Below are 19,080 nucleotides of genomic sequence, written 5' to 3'. Positions count from 1 at the left end.
ATTTTCCTTTCTCATCTGTCTTTTTTCCTGGCAGTTTTTGTTTACCTGTTTCTCTGAGCTTTTTGTTTTTTAACATTAATTTGCATTCCCTGTTGGAGTGAGCCCAGGTACCACTGACCAATTTTCTACATGTCTGTCTGCCATCTGTTTCATATATATCTTTCAGACAAGAGCTAAGAAACAAAAGAAACCCTGCTTTTAAATTTCTCTTTCTCTCATTTTATACTGAAGCAACAGTTTCCTACTTTACAGCTTTCATTTGTTTCTTCAGGTACTTCAGTGTGGACCAGAGCTCAGGAGAGCTAAGCCTGCAACAGAACATTCCAGGTGGCAGCTACTGGCTGAGGGTTGAGGTGTCTGATGGTGTGTGGCCTGATGTAATCTCAGGAGTCAGAGTTCATGTCTGGGAGCTGGAGGAAAAGGCCATCCTATCGTCTGCCTCACTGCGTTTGACCGGTAGCATTTGCACAAACACTGACTTAAATGTTGGCATGAATGCTGTGGGTTCATTTTGAATCCCTGGGTGCCTTCGGCACAGCAGGTAGACATGTGTTGCACTTTGTTTTCCCTGTTTCATCAGTACAGCATGTGATCAAAATGTTCCACCTTTAAAAAAATCAAAGCACATAGCTGATTCAAATGGAGTTGCTGTAACCTCATAGGTAGCCTGTTTGGGCAGCACCACATCGCTTCTAGCACGGCTGCTCTTTTAATATCACTCTGTTGTGAGCATTTGCTTTTGTGCATTAATGATGTGTACTGGATCTCCTACAGTTTATTATAACTGCGTCCTTCCAATTTTATTTTCAAATTTCATTTTGGGGAAGTGGTCCAAGTCGCAGGGAGGCAAATGTAGCAAATCTGAGAATCAAACATGTTGCTATGACAAAAAGAGGAAAATAGACGGCATAGCACAGCTGCAGAAGTTCAAGTGTAACAATTTCCACTCAGTGTTTACATATGGAAAAGTTCCAATTTTTGTTACACAATACCATGAATATTGAAACATTTAACAGCATTTTACTTTCACCTACCAAAGTTATTTCAGTTTTGTATTTCTTAACCTTTTATTCTTATTTCATTTTGATTTTTTTCTGTTTCCAAAGTAGATTTTGTCATTTAAGCTCAGTGTTTTTATTGTTTAAAATGATTTGTTTTAGTTTATTTTTTTCAGATTTAGGAAAATCAGTACAGGCAGTTTACTCTCAGTCTCTCATTAAACATCCAAAAAAGCTTCATCAGACATGTTGTGATAAAATTACAGGAAACTAACTAAAGCTAACTAACTAACTAAAACTCATTCCACTATATTTTTTTTTTTTAGTTAGTTTTCCAGCCTTTACAACCTCATTTCAGTTAGTTTTGTTTTTCAACAGTCTACTTTGTATTTTAAGCATTGTTAGCTAAACTTTTTTTTGTTTTATTTTAAACCCCTTATAGTCCCACATGGTGGAAATCTTTTGGGGGAGCAGTGTGTAGAGACGGTATCTTGCTCAACCTTCCGGTCATGGGGTTACTGGTTATCCTTAACCTAAAGATGAAGTTGAGGATTTTTCTCTGGCCAGCTCTAGCACATACTAGGGACAGGAGCTGGACTTTGAGGGAGCAAGCTAAAAATATCTGCCACACAAAAGGCAATATGGTAATGCCCAACGAGACTAACTATAATGGGAGATTGGCTAAACTGGAAACCCTTATAAGGTTTTTGATTTTGGGCTGAGTAACTGAACATTTTGATTGCACCTTGTACGTGACCCCAGGACTATAAGTAAAAAAAATTATATAACAATAAGTTTTCAATTGGATTCTTGTTCTCAGTCATCCTCCGCAGACAAAAAAAAGCATGCTCTTTGTTGCTGCTGTTAAATTCTTGTTCGAGGCTGATGTTGAAAAAGACAGCATCTCCCACAGGCAAGAATAAATTGGTACTTTTCATTGAATGATTATCAGGTTGTCAATCCAGTTAACACAAAAATAATATGCTGTCAAAAGAATTTTCTATACTTGCATTATTTAACATTTCTAAGCATTGTAAAGCAACCATTCATACTGCTTGTTGATAATCGTTTCCTCCTCCTTCTTCAACATTCTAAAGTTTATGTCAGAGTGTTAATTTTTTTTGACAGTCTCTCAGAGTACATTTGAGTTATAAAGGTCAGTTTGGAAGTGTCAGGTAAAGTCCTTGACATTTAAAAAGTCATTCAGCAAACGGAGTCAAAGGCTGTTATGGATGCGTCTGATTCCAGGTTGTTATCATTTTTGGGATATTAAAGGTGACTGCTCGCGTTCTCCACATATCACTGGAAGGTGAAACGCCAAATGCGATTGCCTTTGCGGTCATTAAAATATCCTGTTCGAGACAGTTTGTCAAGACTCTAACATTGTTTCGGTGAAAAAGTAAACAATTTGTGTTATGTGCATCATGATTCATTTGCCTTACGGATGACTCAGAATGGAAATAGGATCAGTAGAGAAGGATGTTCGGCTACGTTCTCTAATAGAATCAGGAACTTGGTAGACTTTGATCAACTCTATAGTTGTCATTGACAAGTCAGTAGTTCTTATTTCACGAACCTCCCTTCTCTTTGTCTCCTGAAGGCATTACAGCAAAAGATTTTATCGACTCTCGTGTCGAGGGGAAGAGTCGGCTCGAGGCGTTCTGGGACTTCCTGTCTGAAACCTTGTCTGTCAGACCAGGGAGTATCAACGTTTTTAGCATCGCAGACAGAGACGAAAAAACTGTGGACATCCATTTCAATGTGCTAACTGATAATGGCTACCTGCGCCCAGAGAAGCTGCACGGTGTCCTCGACGCACATAAAAAGAAGGTACATATGCTATCATGTAGGATAGATAGTCATCGGTGCTTGTATATCAAGTGATACACTCGGGGGGCTTTGAGGGAAACCAGCAGCTTTTTATCTGCCCTTTGATTTTCACACCAACTTTGTGTCTGTTTACTGCCTGCCCCTGTCATGTCTCTTTGTCTCTCCCATTTATTTGTTGTCTTTGTCTTGCCCTCTTTCGTCCATGTGTTCATTATGCATCGCTGTGATTCATCTGTCATACCCAATGACATATCATGATTCTTTAACAGTAGCCAGTTAGAATATTAAAATATTTATGATGAAGGCCTTGCCTTGCTCTTTTGCATTTCTCGTGAAGCTGTTTTGTTTCGCCAAGTGTAAATCAGCGTGTCCCGCGGGCCACCGGCATCGGTGATACAATCCCTGTTATCTTCAGCCACAATTATTGTAATTCTCGTTTTTGTCTCACTCATCTGCTGCGCTCTTCCTTTCCTCTCTGCAGCTGCAGTCAGTATTGCGTGCGAACGTGCACCAGGTGCAAGTAGATGAGTGCGTGCACACCGATTGCAAGACATCCGGTGGCTGCTCCACACAGTTAAGCATCAGTGACTCACCCACCTTGATAGACTCGGGTGCTTTATCCCTGGTCTCAGTGAAAGTAACATCCTTGGCTGTGTGTGGCTGCGCTGCCAGAGAAATGACCCATCAACGCTGCTCTTCCTACTCCAGTAACCCCTGCCTTAATGGGGGAACCTGCATCGACACGCAGAACGGATACAGGTGAGAGGCATTTCTGCAGTTGTAAAGAACTTAAGATGAAATAGGCTCTTAAAAGATATTTAACGGAAATAAGAGCAGCAGTCTTCTTTGTAGTCCTAGTAGATTTGCTGTTAGAGTGATACCTTAGAAATTGAGCCCAGAATTACTGTGGGTCCCCTGTGAAAAAAATCTTCTTCAGCTGCAACGAAAAGAACTAAAAGTCTTGAGGAGCTCGGCTGTATTGTTAGCTAAATCTGCAGTTACTTCATTTTTTAAAGGCTTGCCTTTATACCGTGGAATCAATGTTTGAGTGTGTGCACGTGATTTTGACTGAGTTTATCTTGCCAGGATTTTGAAATGAGGTGTGTATCACTACAGCCCGTTATTGAAATTTTTAAAGTTCTTGCAAATAATGAGTCTAACCTCGGTATCAAGGTTATAGACCTGTACTTTGAATTTAACCTTATATATGGATAAATGTCTGCAGTCAGTATTCAGGACTTCAAGTGTGTAGGTCTCTGTGGGCATATATCACCGAAGAAACAGCATGCACTTTGTTTCATGTACATACTTATGCTTGGATTAAAAAATATATATAGGGCAAGGAGATTAACCCTTCCCCCTCTATGCGCACAACTTCTTAAAATTTCAGTTAGCATGCAAGTTTGTCAACAGCAGCGTGCACACATTTTTTTCCTTGTATCTTTAAATTGTCTCTGCTCCAGTTTATCTGTATATTGGTGCAAGGAGCCTTTGTTCTGTAAGAAGAGTATCTCCCTGTATGTGTCATATATGCCCTCCTGTGAATGCAGTCCAGCCATAAAGAATCCAATTTCTGCTTCTATTCTCTGTCAAAGGAGCTTAACAGGAAACCTCAGACAGCAGCTGATCAGATATTGTCAGTCAGAAGTAAGAAAAACATGCCATGCACCTCCTGATTTGGACCGGCACGGCTCTCGTGAAGAAACTGTGGACGAGCGAGGTGCACTGTGCTTTGCGTGTGCATATGTATGCATAAGGCTACACTCTGCCTAAGCCGCCCCTTTTGCTGCATATGGATCAGTATTCCTGACATGTGTTGCCCCTCTGCAGAATAAACAGCAATGGGAGAAACATCCCTTAACAGTCTCAGTACACACAGCTTTCCTCAGACACCGCATGAAAATAGATGGCTTTGACATTATCAGCAAAGCCAGCTTGTCTCACATGCCTGCAGTGGAGAGGACAGGATGAGATCAACTGGTCCCCTCAATCCCCACCATCAAAAATAAGCTGTTTTTCTTTACTATGTGTATCTTTGTATGGCATTTATGTATGATTATTTATGTTTAACACTGTGGTCTCACAAACAGAGTCAGCAAAATCATAAAACACATTTAATTTCCAGTTTCCAGTCCACTCAAGTCCTAATCAAAGTGGATAACTACAAGATGAAGCATTTGCACAGTTATCAGCCAGTGTGTAATACCTTAAGAGAAAATCTGTGGTGCTTCGACACATAGAAAAGTGAGAGAAATGGAAATAATTATCTTCCAACAAAGGAAATGTGATGTGCTGAGCAGGAACTCCCTCCAGAGGGTTCAGCTCAGACAGCTGTGATAGATAAAGAATAGATCAGAGTAATGTTGTGTTCATAGCTAATTGATTTAATGTGGAGTTGAACATTTGGGGCTTCGTGGCTAATGCATGCAATTTGAAAAAGCGCTTTCCCAGCTGTCTGTTGACAGCCAGCATGTTAGAGCAAAGTCAAACCTCTGTCTGCGTGAATCAACAAAGCTGTCACGTATGCCGGAGAAAAGTCGCCATGCACTTATCCAGAGATTGGACAGCGTGAAGATTTCTCCGAACTCAAAACTGAATGACACTGATTGTTTCTTTCCCCTTGTTTTCCCTTGATTTTCCACACTGTTTTTCTCCTTGGTGCTACAGGTGCCAGTGCCCCCCACAGCTTGAGGGGCCAGACTGTCAGCAGATGAGAGTTAGTTTCCTTGGCAACGGCTATGCCTGGTTTCCCCCCATAAGGCCTTGCTTTGATAGCTATCTTTCACTGGAGTTTATGACTGAGGAAGATGACGGACTGCTACTGTATGCCGGCCCAATGGCCACTCTTATGTCTGGGGACAGTGAAGACTACATGGCCATAGGTAAAGAAAGAGTCTGTATAATTAGATGTGTGCCAAGGGGCCTCTGGGCCGTTACTGCACTCAAACCTGCGACTTAATTTTGTGTGTTTAATTACTGGGTGGGAGCTAATCAGATATACGAGGCAAGTTTTGTTCGTTAGTGCACCACTGAGAGATAGGAGCACTCACTTGACTGAGTTATACCGTTAATGTGGTACTATGCAGGAAACCCCGTTTCACTGTTTAATGTGTATGTAATAGTTTGCCGTCTGCCATAACGAATTCTGTTTTGCTTACCCCCTGCGTCAGAGTGGCGGCTCAGCTTTAGAACAGGCTTATAGACTTTCAGTGTCTCACTCAAGGACACATCAGTGGGGTTTATTCTTGCTGACACAGAGGCTCAAAACTCATTCTGCCAGGTGAAGGACAGCAGTAAATATTTCATCAAAGTGAATAGGTTATTTTGCATTGGGACAGCTATGCATAAAGCTTTATAGTTACACTATGCAGCATTTAGACAAAGTGATTCAGTATCATAAGAATCATGGTAATGAAACTGAAATCATGTTACTACAGCGATTCATGTTATTGTTAATGTAATTAAAATTACGTGCTGTAATTGTGCAGATAAATTAAGTTTCCTCGAGTAGATATAGATCCATAGAAACCAGTCTGAATTGTATTTTTGGATTACAGTGCTGTCGCCATCATGGTATAAATATTTGTGCTGTGATACACGCACTCACATGCATACAGTTTCAAATTACTAGTCCCTCAATCCATAATTTTGTATTTTACTCAAAGGGGTTGATTCAGGGAAATTACAGAAAACATGCTTTCTAATTTACCTCTGCTGATATCGAGCCATGCATATATATTTTATTCAGGTTTTCAGATATTTAACTCTCAGATTTTAGGTGAATTTGTAGGTGAATTCAGTGTCATTTGTCTGTGTCACCATTTAAAAAAATTAATTTCTAATTTCAAAAATCTTGCACAGAGCTCATTGGGAATAGTAACTCAGGGAAACTGACTATTAAGCTGTTTTTGTTTACAATTTGACAACTTATTTTAAAGCTATTTGTTTCTGGTGCAATTTTGATTCCGTTGTACAGCTCGGCTTTGTTACTGTATTGTCACCCTCCTTTTTGGTTCACACTGTGTTTTTGTTTTGATGTGAGATGCTTTCATACATCCCTTGGGTTTTTCCTGTGTCTACACAAACTGGTTATTTGCATCTTGCATTTTTTTTCTGCCTGTTTTGTTTGTTTGTGATGCATTTCATCACAGTTTTTTATTCACTCCACCTTTAGATTTTTAAAGTTTAATATTCTGCATTTTTTTTTTTTAGTTTTATGCTGATTTTTAGACTAGTTGATGTAAATGCTCATCATTATCTTCCTCAGAGCTGATTGGAGGGACGCCTAGCCTGAAAATTAACCATGGTTCTGGGACCTTGGTGCTCCAGTTAACAAATAATGTCGGGGTGGCTGATAGACGCTGGCATCGCCTCGATGTGAGGAGCAACAGTAAAGTAAGACATGCACATTCAAGCCAAATCCCTCTGCATGTATTCCCCATTTTCTTCCTGAGTACGCAGAAGACATCAGATTATAATACATATATACCACAGTTTTAAGAGAGTGCCAGGCAGCAGTACACTCACACATCTACACATGAATTAGAGATGACCTCTCTCTTCACTCTTGCCCAAATTAAAGGAAGTACGCTTTACTCTGGATCGATGTGCCACTGCAATTGTCATGGAGGCAGAAGGCGTAGACTCGTGGGCAATGACAGAGGACCGCTCATCCTGTGAAATCCGAGGAGTCACACCTAACAGGGGAAAGTAAGATCAATATTTAAATAAAGAAAGTGTGACCAATGCTGCACATTATAACAAATCAAGTGGTTCCTTTGAATTTTGAAGGGAGACAGTTTTATTAAGACACCACTGATAAATAATGAGATAATCAATTAATCTGTTATAATTTACCGTACACACAAGTGCACACACAGAAAAATACAATAGCTGCACTTGTTTAACTTGTTTAACAGTTGGACTTTGTAATTTCTCAGGGGAAATTTGCCTAAATGCTAATTATTCATTCTGTTCGCTGGTCTTAAACCCAAAACTCTGCCTGACCCATGGGACGGTGTCTAAATGCCCAGTGTTTCCACAGGACTAAATAGTTCTCTAGCAACAGCAGCAGTAGTTTGCAATACTATTAAAAAAAATCAAAAAATACACACAATTGTCGATAGATGGTTTTTTATGCTGTGCCAAATCACAACAGCAGGCAGCTCAAGATGCTTAATGCTGTAAGTTAAGGACCTTATTAAAAAAAAGCAATGAGACACTGTCCTATGAGCCAGTACTTGGTGACAGTAGGGAGGAAAAACTACCTTTTAACAGGAAGATGTCTCCACCTAAACCAAGCTTCTATTGACATTGTTTGGGAGGTGACTGAAATGATAAGGATGTTTGTACATCATGTCAACACTGCTTGGAAATGTCTAATTGGAAACCAGAGACCAGCTTTAGTAGATAAAGGCTGATCTTTGCTTGCTCATAGCATTTTAATGTTGGATTCTTAGTTTACTATGAAAGTGCCATTTGTAATACATCCTTTGCTTTGACTAATAATAAAAACAATAAATAAATAATTTAAACCATTGCTATCAAAATCAAAATTGCTGCTGATTTAATTTCTATTCATACTCAGTTAAATGTTTCAGATTCAATATCTTAGCAGGAAAAATGACAAATTGGGCTGCTCATGTTTCATTTACTCAAGAAGAATGAGTCTAGCTCCCGTCACATTCAAGCAGAATTCCAACCGGCTTTGTCCAAGCTGGCAGTAATTGCTCTCATGACTCGCATTTCTGCATGCTGCAGTCTGTTTACATTTTTCCATCATGTTTCATTGCTCTGATTAGTTTTATGTCTATCAGATTGTATCCTGAGGCATTTTGGTCTGTGCCCATTGGACACACATCACTTGGAAATCAGACTAATTGCATTTGTGCAACAATTTAAAAACTTCATTTACAGTCTGCTTTTTCTCTATTTCTGCAAAATAAATAAAACATTAAAACAATATGTTTATGTCTGGTATGTGATGCTGCAGTCATGCAAAACCTTTAGTCTTCATGCTGTATAAATAATATCAGAAATTGTGTTTATGCACGAGCATTATTTGTAAATGAGATCAGATAGTGACTCAGACTAGTCTGAGTTCAGAGCGTTCAATTTCTCTGTGTACCAAGCAGGCCTCTCTGGAGGAGGGGAGCTGTTGATAAAAGCCTCAGATATAATCCTTAAAATGCCAAACTAATCTTTCACTATGTTTCTGTTTATAGTGGCGCTCGCTTTGTCACAGCTATACATTTGTCCCCTCCCCCCTATCGTGGCCTTGGCTTGCCACTGTGCTCATTATTATGTTGTGTAATTAAACTGTGAGCTTCTGAAGTTAACAATGCACATCAGAGCTATACTGCTGCTATTGCTGGTAATAACCTCTAAATTTTGTGAACCTTTAAGAAGCATTTAACTGTGTGTGTTGTGACTTGTATAGGGAACATTAATAGTTACGACATTTGCAGGTCAGATACCAGGTTAACAAGCTAAAATGATCACTTTGTACATCTCGTTTTGAAAATACCACCAGTATTATAGAATATTAGTTAGCATATTAGTTGGTTGTTTCAGGCAAATGTAATTTACCCATCATGCATATTTTAAAAAATAACAGAAAAGGAACAATTTGTTGTCTAAAGATGTAAGGTGATGAAAGCCTCAGAAAGATTCAGAATCATCTGTGAATCTCTACCATGAAAGGCCAATATGCTGTGTATGCATTGGTTTAACTGTTGTGTCCTTCGTTATATTGAGAGCTGTGTTTTTAATTGTAGCCTTGAGAATGTACTGTGCCTGGTTCCTTTTCTTCTGCTCGATTTCTTCAGTTTTTGTTCTGCATGCGTTTCAGGTATTTCAATGGAAGTCATGTTCTGCAGCTCGGAGGGATCAATGAGAACATGTCATATGAATATCCCCAGCTACAGCACAAACACTATACTGGATGTATAAGGAACCTGCGTGTGGACAGCAAGGTAAAGTCTGGAGCAGGTCAAGATTACCACATATGCATTACCGTGAAGGCTTTTTATAAAGCTGGTTGGGTAGATGGATGAATTGACTACTGTACTGTACCTCTTATTGTTTACCTGGAGGTCTCCACTTCAATAAGAATGTAAATGTGACCTCAAGGTAGTGCGGGGAAACCTTATGAATGTTGATGTTGGTTACTTATCCCTTTTTCTTCTGGTGTCTCTGTCTTTAAAATGTAAATGTACCAGTAATGATCCAGAATGTTATCAGTATTATACTCGGTAATGCTTTATCATGTGTTACATGAATGAATTATCGCTTGACATATCCTGACTATAAAGTAATAATGTGCAAAGTAACATTTATAACTACGGGCGATTTTAGAGTAACCTATCCCCACTAACTGCTATTTCTTTGGACTGTGGGAGGAGGCTAGAGCAGCCGGAGTGAACCTACACAAACACAGGGAGAACATGCAAACTACACACCTGATGGTGGAATTGAACTTGGGACCTTCTTGCTGTAAGGCAGGAGTGCTAACCACAGTGCCACCATGCTTCCCCATGCTGTGCGGTATTTAATACTGTATTGGAAGCACTTTTGAATTGTTACCAGAAGTACATGGAATCAGTACAGATAACAGCTGCTACTACAGTAATGACAACACTAACCCGTGACTGTAACCACTTTTATACTGAAAGAATTTACACCCTTTCATTTGCTGCTGAAAGTGCAGCGCCTTCGTTTTAATGCAGCCAACGCTTTTGTCTGCAGAAATAAGACACCTTGCCTGCCACCTAAATCCAGGTGTCAAGTACATCTTTTATTGATCAGTGTGACATGATTCAGGATTTTCTGTGCTTTAGCAACAGTTCTACAGCACTTATGTGTTGCATAGTACCTCTGATTATATTTGTAGCTCTTGTTAACCATTAGTGTTGATATTTACTGTAAAAACTAACACTTTTAAGAAAGCCAAGATTTAAGATATTATTAAACAATTAAAAAATCTAATGTAAAGCTATAGTATCCTTCATTCATTTATGGTAATAACACAAAGTTCTTTGCAGTCATGTTTCTTTTCATCCCATCCACTAGAACTACAAGGACAGATACCTCCACCTTTGCTGTATTTTCACTGTCTTCAAAATTTTCTCCTCTTATTCTTACATTCAGCTATATGACCTTGGTTCCCCTGCTGAATCCTCCAACACATTGCCAGGCTGCACTCTCATTGATGACCACTGCGCCAGCCTGGAGCAGCTTTCCTCTTGTGGCAAGAGGGGTCACTGTCATGGGGACTGGGGCTCTTTAAGCTGCCTGTGTGAAAAAGGCTTTACAGGGCCACAGTGCGATCAAGGTACGCATGCCGGATACGTTTCGGTGCACTGTGACATTTCCAGTCAGTTTTACATCTAAAACTTTGCAAAGTGTACAAACCAATTTGGAAAGTTGCTGCTGTGGGAAGATAACCTTGCCTTACATAAAGTGTTTTTGCAGAGCCGCATGCTCTTGCTGTGATAACCTCGTGTATTTCCCTTATGACAGTTGAATTAATTGAACAAGCTTTGTGTGTTTTTGATTGACAAGTGGCTCGAGAGTTCTCCTTTGACGGCCGGAGCCACATTCAGTTCCACCTTCTTTGGTCCGTACCGGCGCGACAGACTAGTGTCGAGGTTGGGGTGCGAACACGTGCAGCCACCGGCGTTATCCTCAGCCTGCTTTCCCAGGAGCAGAACGAATACCTGCGTTTAGAGGTGAGTCATGACCGGTCACTCCCCTCAACCTTGACAGCCATGATTGTCTTGTTTATGAGCTTTAAAATGATGATTAGGACCCAGACAATGATTGCTGAAAATGCTTGTCAGACTAAGAGTGATTAATACCAGGGTTTGAGACATAGGGGTGGATACAGAGGGGGCTGGTGATTGACATATGTATGTTCTCAAAAAGGCCTTTCAGTAAGTCGGCAGAATGCTCCTATTGAGAGATTGCTATTTTAAAAAATGATGCCTCTTCTGTTCAGGCTTATTTCTGCCTTTGGTTAATATTTGAAGCACAATTTAGGGTGGCAAGAGAACAACGATGTGTACTGTAATAGGCAGAGGTCAGATCCCTCGCTCTGAGCTTTAGGGTTTCAACACAGCTTAGTTCAAGTGGGCAGCTCAAAGTGATGACTGCATACATGCTGCTGTATGTATGGGTGGAAAGGTGCTCACACCGAGTCAAGTCTGCTTCTCTTTGCCAAACCTCCATAATAGCATGCCTCTCTTGCCTGAGTGGATATGAAGCCAGTGTTTGTTGTCAAAGCCTTCTGTCTCACTCACTGACAGGCCAACTGTGAACAGCCCCTGGAAGTAAACATCTCTGTTAGGACTGCCACTTTTGGTGAACTCACAGGTCACCTGTTTGCAGTGAACCTGTCACCATTTTTATGGTTTCCACACCACTGGTCTGTCTTTGAAAACATGCTTGTTATTTGTCCGACAGCATTGTTTAAAGAATCAAATCTTGTTCTTTGGGTCTTTACACTACACGACGAGAAACAGTGTCGTCCTCTTCCCTTGCTGCCGTGCAGCAGTGACAGGAAAAGGAAAATGCTGTAGCCTTTACTGTATGCGGGCTGTGAAGCCTCTGTGTGAAACCCTCTCTGGAGCTGAATTGGTGAGCTGTATAAAGTATCTGATGTCTGTCTGCAGCGGCACACTGAAGCATTTTCAGCCCAGTTGTCTCAAAGCTCTTAGAAACACTTGAACACCATCCTGGTGTGTTTTCTGACAACAAACTCTAATTTAAAGGGCTGCCTCTCTGCCCTTTTTTCTTAAGGGTAGATATGGAATAGAGTGCACACTGAATAAATAACCACACTTTCACACAAAGGTTACGAGGGGCTAGCTGGGTATAAACAGCATGTATCTCTCCAAGGAGTTTGGAGTCTCTTTAAAGAAAACATTTATCTAATGCACTCTGCAAAGAAGCTTTTTTGGGGGGCAGTAACAAACATGAACCGCAATACTGTCAAAGATCATCACACCCCTCCGAAACAGTAAAACTTTAAAATTCTGACATTTTTATTATTGAATGGGATTTGAAATGTGAAGGTTCAGGCATTAGACATTTGCTTGAAGATTTTGTGCTAAGTGGTGATTGCGTAGATCTCTGGGGGCTCTGCAGAAAGTTTGTGTAATCTGATTTTTCTCCTTTAAGTATCGATTGAGTCCTTTGCTCATTTTTGTTGTGGACTTGAGGGCAGGATGAGGCAATAGGAAGCGCACAGTCAGCTTTTACTTTGTGCACGCACGCGCGCCCATGTGTGTGTGTTTGACCAGTAGGTGAGGCACATTTGAGATACTCGTGCTGAGGGAGCAATAGTTAATGCTGGCTGCGCTGAATGTGAATTATCTTGCCCCACTGTTTCCAATTAAGCTGTGGACATGTACAAGCTGCAGTTACGGGAGCCGCTCATTGGTTGAGTTCATTCTGCTCGCTCATCCTTAACTGCTGAAGATAATTGTTGTTTCTTGTATACCTTCCCTTCGGGATGATTCTGGCCTCTGCCATGCAGCGATGTGTACGGCATCTCTGGAAAGCATCATGGCTGCAAAATTGCTGAATTAATTTTTACCACTGGAACGTTCACGACATTTTTCTGGCTAGTCCACCAAGGAGAGTCTACTTGTCCAGATAGTTAAATTTCACAACACAACCTTTTCCACATCGTGGGAACTGGCCTAATTCTTATGATATTGTTATGCTCACAATCTGTTTTTGCCCATCAACACAGCACAGCACAGCAGGAATCCAGTTAGTATTTGTGTCACCTCATTTCACAGTTTGAGTCACACTCTTGAAGTTTACACTAACATAAAGAAGTGCTCAAAAATGACCAGCTTTTTAGACAAAAGCCTTAAAGTCTCCAGTAGCAGAGTTTTGTTGCTTCCTCATCAGAATCTTAAATTAAGCATTACTATGCTTTTTAGGTTTTTCAGGGTCATCTGGCTGTTTTCTACAACCTTGGAGATGGAGACTATAACATCACACTGCCTTACCATCGCCTGGATGATGGAGACTGGCATGAGGTGGAGCTGTACCGATATGGGAGAGAGTTCACCCTGCGACTTGACAGAGGCGGAGGACGGCGAGAGGTAACGGCCTCACCTGGACAAAGTCGGGAGATCATCATTGACCCCGCTGTGGTGATGCTCGGAAACTCTTTTCCCTCAGGACATAACAGGAGCTTTGTGGGTAGGTTGCTATGCAGCTATCTTTGAAAGAATAAGATAAATGAGTGGAGAAAAATCTGATAATGAATAATTTATGAATGACTTAGTGGTCAAACAGGTATTTACTGGTACTGGTGTGTTGATGCTGTGGTTTCCAGCAGATGAGAGAAGTGAGTCAGTGGCATTGGTGTGCATTTAAGTAATGTGTTGAACCTCATGCTTCCAACTGTGAGCAAACTAGCCAGCAAAGAGGAAAATATCCATAAATAAAAGCCTATGATGACAACCTGGCCTGAGGCTGTTCATGTGTTTGCCTGTGTGAGAGCATGTCTGAGCACTGGTTTGCAGATCTTTTTGTGCCTTAATGCAAGTGTGTCTGTTTATTTGACTTTAAACCCCTGCCACAGAGTAAATGTGTGTCTATAAAAGATTTTGCCTGAGGACTGGTTTTGTGCTTCTTTTGGATTTGTAAACAATTTTTTTTCTTCTTCCTTCTCTTTTTCCTTTTTACACTAGGTTGCTTACGGGATTTGAGGTTTAATGGCCGCTCCATCTCCCTGGATGAGGAGCAGCCTTCAGAGGGGATTCAGGTGGTCACTTCACAGGGGGTCTCTGTCGGCTGTGCTTCAGATGCCTGCAGGAAGCACCACTGCTCCCCTCCCTTGGTCTGCGTGGACCTCTGGAGACACCATGAGTGCAGGTGCAGCAAATTTACAGAATAAAAAACCTGAACTAAAACTAAGAAGGCCTGATAATATAAACTCAAAGTACCACAAACAGAAGAGTCCGAAATACAACACCTCAAACTCAGGCACACAACCCCAGGGTTCATGACAAACTAAGGGAGCCAGAGCACACGTACACGTACATTTTTAAAGCACAAGCAACTACTGTTGTGTTTAAGTGTTTAAGTCTTAATATTGTTTGTTATATAGGACTGGAAGCTCAGTGCTGACATTACTAATTTTATTACAAGTTGATGGTGTTGTGAATTCCTTGTGTATTGATATATGAGTTATTGCTGCCACATTCTATAGTCTCATTAAAATGCCAGCTATCTGGGTTCTGTGCATGGTTATAGATTTTTTATAGGTTTTTCAGTTTATCCTGGCTCTCCTGTGTTCCCTGTGTCTTATTCTTTAGTCTCCCATCTTGTTTTTAGTTTTCCCGTCTTGTCTCTCGTGCTTTCTCTTTAGTTTGACTTTACCTGTCTTACCATCATGGATTACTTCAGCTGTGTCTCATTACCCTGATTTAGTTTAGGCGTGTTTAGTTCCCTGACTGTGTTACATTCTTCATTAGTCCTCAGTGTGTGTGTATATAAGCCCAGTCTGTTCTTGCTTCTTTTAATGCTGCCTTGTCTTTCATGGAGCTGTTTAGATCCTTTTGTTTTCTATTAGATTTTTGCATCTCCTGGACTTTGGTTTCAAACTCAAATAAGGGTCAGTTTTATATTCACCTGTTCAGCCTTAGAGTCTGCATTTGGATCCTCATTCCTCAGTCTGTGACATAGTCTGCATGATAAAGTATCCTTGTGCAAGATACTGAACCCTAAGTTGCCCTGTAGCCATCCATTGGGGTTCGTGTGTTTGTCTGAATGTTAGACAAAATCTGGGCACAGAAAAAAGCACTTGTCTGTGTAGGTTCTCAGTCATCCAGGTCATGGTTGTTTTAAGAGCTTGAAAAGAAGGTGATTAGACTTCAAGTTTTTTTAAGACATTTCACCTCTCATCCAAGAGACTTGTTCAGTTTTAGTGGAGAGTCGCTAGTTTTTAAACTCTAGTGGGCATTGTCCCTTAGAACATTGTCATTGACCCACTATTATTCATGTGTATAATCACATGAGCCATGGTTTGAAATACTCCTCTTTCAAACCATCTGTAACCATTATCCTCTAAGTACAGATGAGTCTTGTATCGCAAGATTCGGCTGTACATCTGCACTTAGAGTACAAAGGTCACTCTTTCAAGGAGGCCGGTGTTCACATTTTGGGCTGTGAAGACAGATTGCAAGAAGACGTCTGTGTCCACAAAAACCGTCATTGAACAGAGATGACTGCTTATTACAAAAGCTGTCAGCCACCTTCAATGTACAGGGAGTGCAGAATTATTAGGCAAATGAGTATTTTGTCCACACCATCCTCTGCATGCATGTTGTCTTACTCCAAGCTGTATAGGCTCAAAAGCCTACTACCAATTAAGCATATTAGGTGATGTGCATCTCTGTAATGAGAAGGGGTGTGGTCTAATGACATCAACACCGTATATCAGGTGTGCATAATTATTAGGCAACGTCCTTTCCTTTGGCAAAATGGGTCAAAAGAAGGACTTGACAGGCTCAGAAAAGTCAAAAATAGTGAGATATCTTGCAGAGGGATGCAGCAGTCTCAAAATTGCAAAGCTTCTGAAGCGTGATCATCGAACAATCAAGCGTTTCATTCAAAATAGTCAACAGGGTCGCAAGAAGCGTGTGGAAAAACCAAGGCGCAAAATAACTGCCTATGAACTGAGAAAAGTCAAGCGTGCAGTTGCCAAGATGCCACTTGCCACCAGTTTGGCCATATTTCAGAGCTGCAACATCACTGGAGTGCCCAAAAGCACAAGGTGTGCAATACTCAGAGACATGGCCAAGGTAAGAAAGGCTGAAAGACGACCACCACTGAACAAGACACACAAGCTGAAACGACAAGACTGGGCCAAGAAATATCTCAAGACTGATTTTTCTAAGATTTTATGGACTGATGAAATGAGAGTGAGTCTTGATGGGCCAGATGGATGGGCCCGTGGCTGGATTGGTAAAGGGCAGAGAGCTCCAGTCCGACTCAGACGCCAGCAAGGTGGAGGTGGAGTACTGGTTTGGGCTGGTATCATCAAAGATGAGCTTGTGGGGCCTTTTCGGGTTGAGGATGGAGTCAAGCTCAACTCCCAGTCCTACTGCCAGTTTCTGGAAGACACCTTCTTCAAGCAGTGGTACAGGAAGAAGTCTGCATCCTTCAAGAAAAACATGATTTTCATGCAGGACAATGCTCCATCACACGCGTCCAAGTACTCCACAGCGTGGCTGGCAAGAAAGGGTATAAAAGAAGAAAAACTAATGACATGGCCTCCTTGTTCACCTGATCTGAACCCCATTGAGAACCTGTGGTCCATCATCAAATGTGAGATTTACAAAGAGGGAAAACAGTACACCTCTCTGAACAGTGTCTGGGAGGCTGTGGTTGCTGCTGCACGCAATGTTGATGGTGAACAGATCAAAACACTGACAGAATCCATGGATGGCAGGCTTTTGAGTGTCCTTGCAAAGAAAGGTGGCTATATTGGTCGCTGATTTGTTTTTGTTTTGTTTTTGAATGTCAGAAATGTATATTTGTGAATGTGGAGATGTTATATTGGTTTCACTGGTAAAAATAAATAATTGAAATGGGTATATATTTGTTTTTTGTTAAGTTGCCTAATAATTATGCACAGTAATAGTCACCTGCACACGCAGATATCCCCCTAAAATAGCTCAAACTAAAAACAAACTAAAAACTACTTCCAAAAACATTCAGCTTTGATATTAATGAGTTTTGTGGGTTCATTGAGAACATGGTTGTTGTTCAATAATAAAATTATTCCTCAAAAATACAACTTGCCTAATAATTCTGCACTCCCTGTAGTCTTGACATGATCGCGTAGGTTCTCAGTCATTTATGGCCGACCAAGTAGTTGAAAAAGAAAGCAACTTAAAGAAGTCTTGAGATCCCTCCCCATGTGCCTCAACCGCCTCACTCTTGCTCACATCTTGTGTCAAGTGACCTAAATGGGTCACATGATACAAGGTCTCTTTCACCTGAAATCTCTGGTGGTAACGACCCATATGAATGTGTGTGTATATGAGGGTTATAGTAAGAAAGCACTTTGAGTGCTCAGATCTAGTAGAAAAGAGCTATATGAGTGCAGTTTGTTTAAATGTACATTTTGCTATTCATTATAAACAAGTTATGGTGGTCAGGTTTTAAAGGAGCAAACTTCCAGAGGCCATCTATGACAGGATTAGGAAATATTTCAATTTGTTAACAAAATGTCAAGAGGAACAGCATTCGATCCAAGGGCCACAGAGCTCCCCTTTTCTTAAGCAGAAATACCATGCACAGTTAGTATACCTTATGTGATGTCACATATGTAATGTCTTGTATGCAAAGTATGAAGAGTAATGTGGCAACGCACATGAATGGCTTGTTTTTGTATAAATGGTCTCTGTTATCAGGACGGCTTTCACAGTGGACAAAGGCTTTACATGTTTCAGCAAGTGTTGTTATTGTCCTCGGTCGGCTTCACTAACTGCTTCTACATAAGCCATCTGCGACTGCTGAGCTCATTCGGCATGAGCTGACCTGGTCACACATGGCTTCCTACACAATAAGTACTTGATGTGTTATTGTTTATCGCACTGTTCATAGGTTGTTCTTTATGTGACAACCGCCCGAGTATTTATCAAAGTTACCAAATAATAAAAAAAAGTTAAGAATAGATCTAACTTTATTTATGAAGCACTTTTCAGAAACATCATTGCAAAGTGATGTACACTGGGATATATATTTTCAAAAAAAAATCAATATATTCCAATATACTGGAACACGCCACTTAAGCACATAGAAAAATAACAATAGATAAGAAGCAGAGAAAAAAATATTACATTTACGTCAACATAATAATACAAAGATTTTTGTGGACTTTTGAAAAGAAGCAATTAAAAACATTCCAACACTGTGCTAATTTCAGATCATTCTTGACATTAGACACTTACCATGACAAACATGCTCACTTGTTCGCTTGGCTCTGTTAAGTGCCTTAATAAGCCATGACAGTGAATCATAACACAGAGAGTTCCACGCTAGTGCAAACTCCATTTTTATGTATACACTTGAAGTCAAAGTGTCCACCAGATGGCAGCTATTTTAAGAGCATGCCTGTTATACTGTGTGTCTAATAGCGTGTGAACGTGAGAGAATAGTGTATAACAGCAGTGACAGTCAGGGCCTCGGCTGCACCTTTAAACTCTGCAGGACGACAAAA

At 40.6% G+C, this 19,080-nt stretch overlaps 1 protein-coding gene across 1 annotated transcript in view; it reads left to right on the top strand.

Moving 5' to 3' along the window:
• Positions 1 to 19,080, top strand: part of LOC146382309 (neural-cadherin-like) — a 104,698-nt gene that overhangs the window by 77,397 nt on the left and 8,221 nt on the right. Inside the window, exons 20-30 of the mRNA XM_084932869.1 lie at positions 272 to 456; positions 2,599 to 2,828; positions 3,310 to 3,587; positions 5,496 to 5,710; positions 7,096 to 7,223; positions 7,411 to 7,538; positions 9,679 to 9,802; positions 10,977 to 11,160; positions 11,391 to 11,557; positions 13,781 to 14,045; positions 14,540 to 14,723. Coding sequence (XP_084788995.1) covers positions 272 to 456; positions 2,599 to 2,828; positions 3,310 to 3,587; positions 5,496 to 5,710; positions 7,096 to 7,223; positions 7,411 to 7,538; positions 9,679 to 9,802; positions 10,977 to 11,160; positions 11,391 to 11,557; positions 13,781 to 14,045; positions 14,540 to 14,723 — 2,088 coding nt within the window. The remainder of the gene's footprint in view (positions 1 to 271; positions 457 to 2,598; positions 2,829 to 3,309; positions 3,588 to 5,495; positions 5,711 to 7,095; positions 7,224 to 7,410; positions 7,539 to 9,678; positions 9,803 to 10,976; positions 11,161 to 11,390; positions 11,558 to 13,780; positions 14,046 to 14,539; positions 14,724 to 19,080) is intronic.

This window comes from Perissodus microlepis, chromosome 7, assembly GCF_051167445.1.
Source record: "Perissodus microlepis isolate ML-2025 ecotype Zambia chromosome 7, ASM5116744v1, whole genome shotgun sequence".
In the NCBI taxonomy this organism is placed as follows: domain Eukaryota; kingdom Metazoa; phylum Chordata; class Actinopteri; order Cichliformes; family Cichlidae; genus Perissodus; species Perissodus microlepis.
This window is presented reverse-complemented; position numbering and strand designations above follow the sequence as displayed.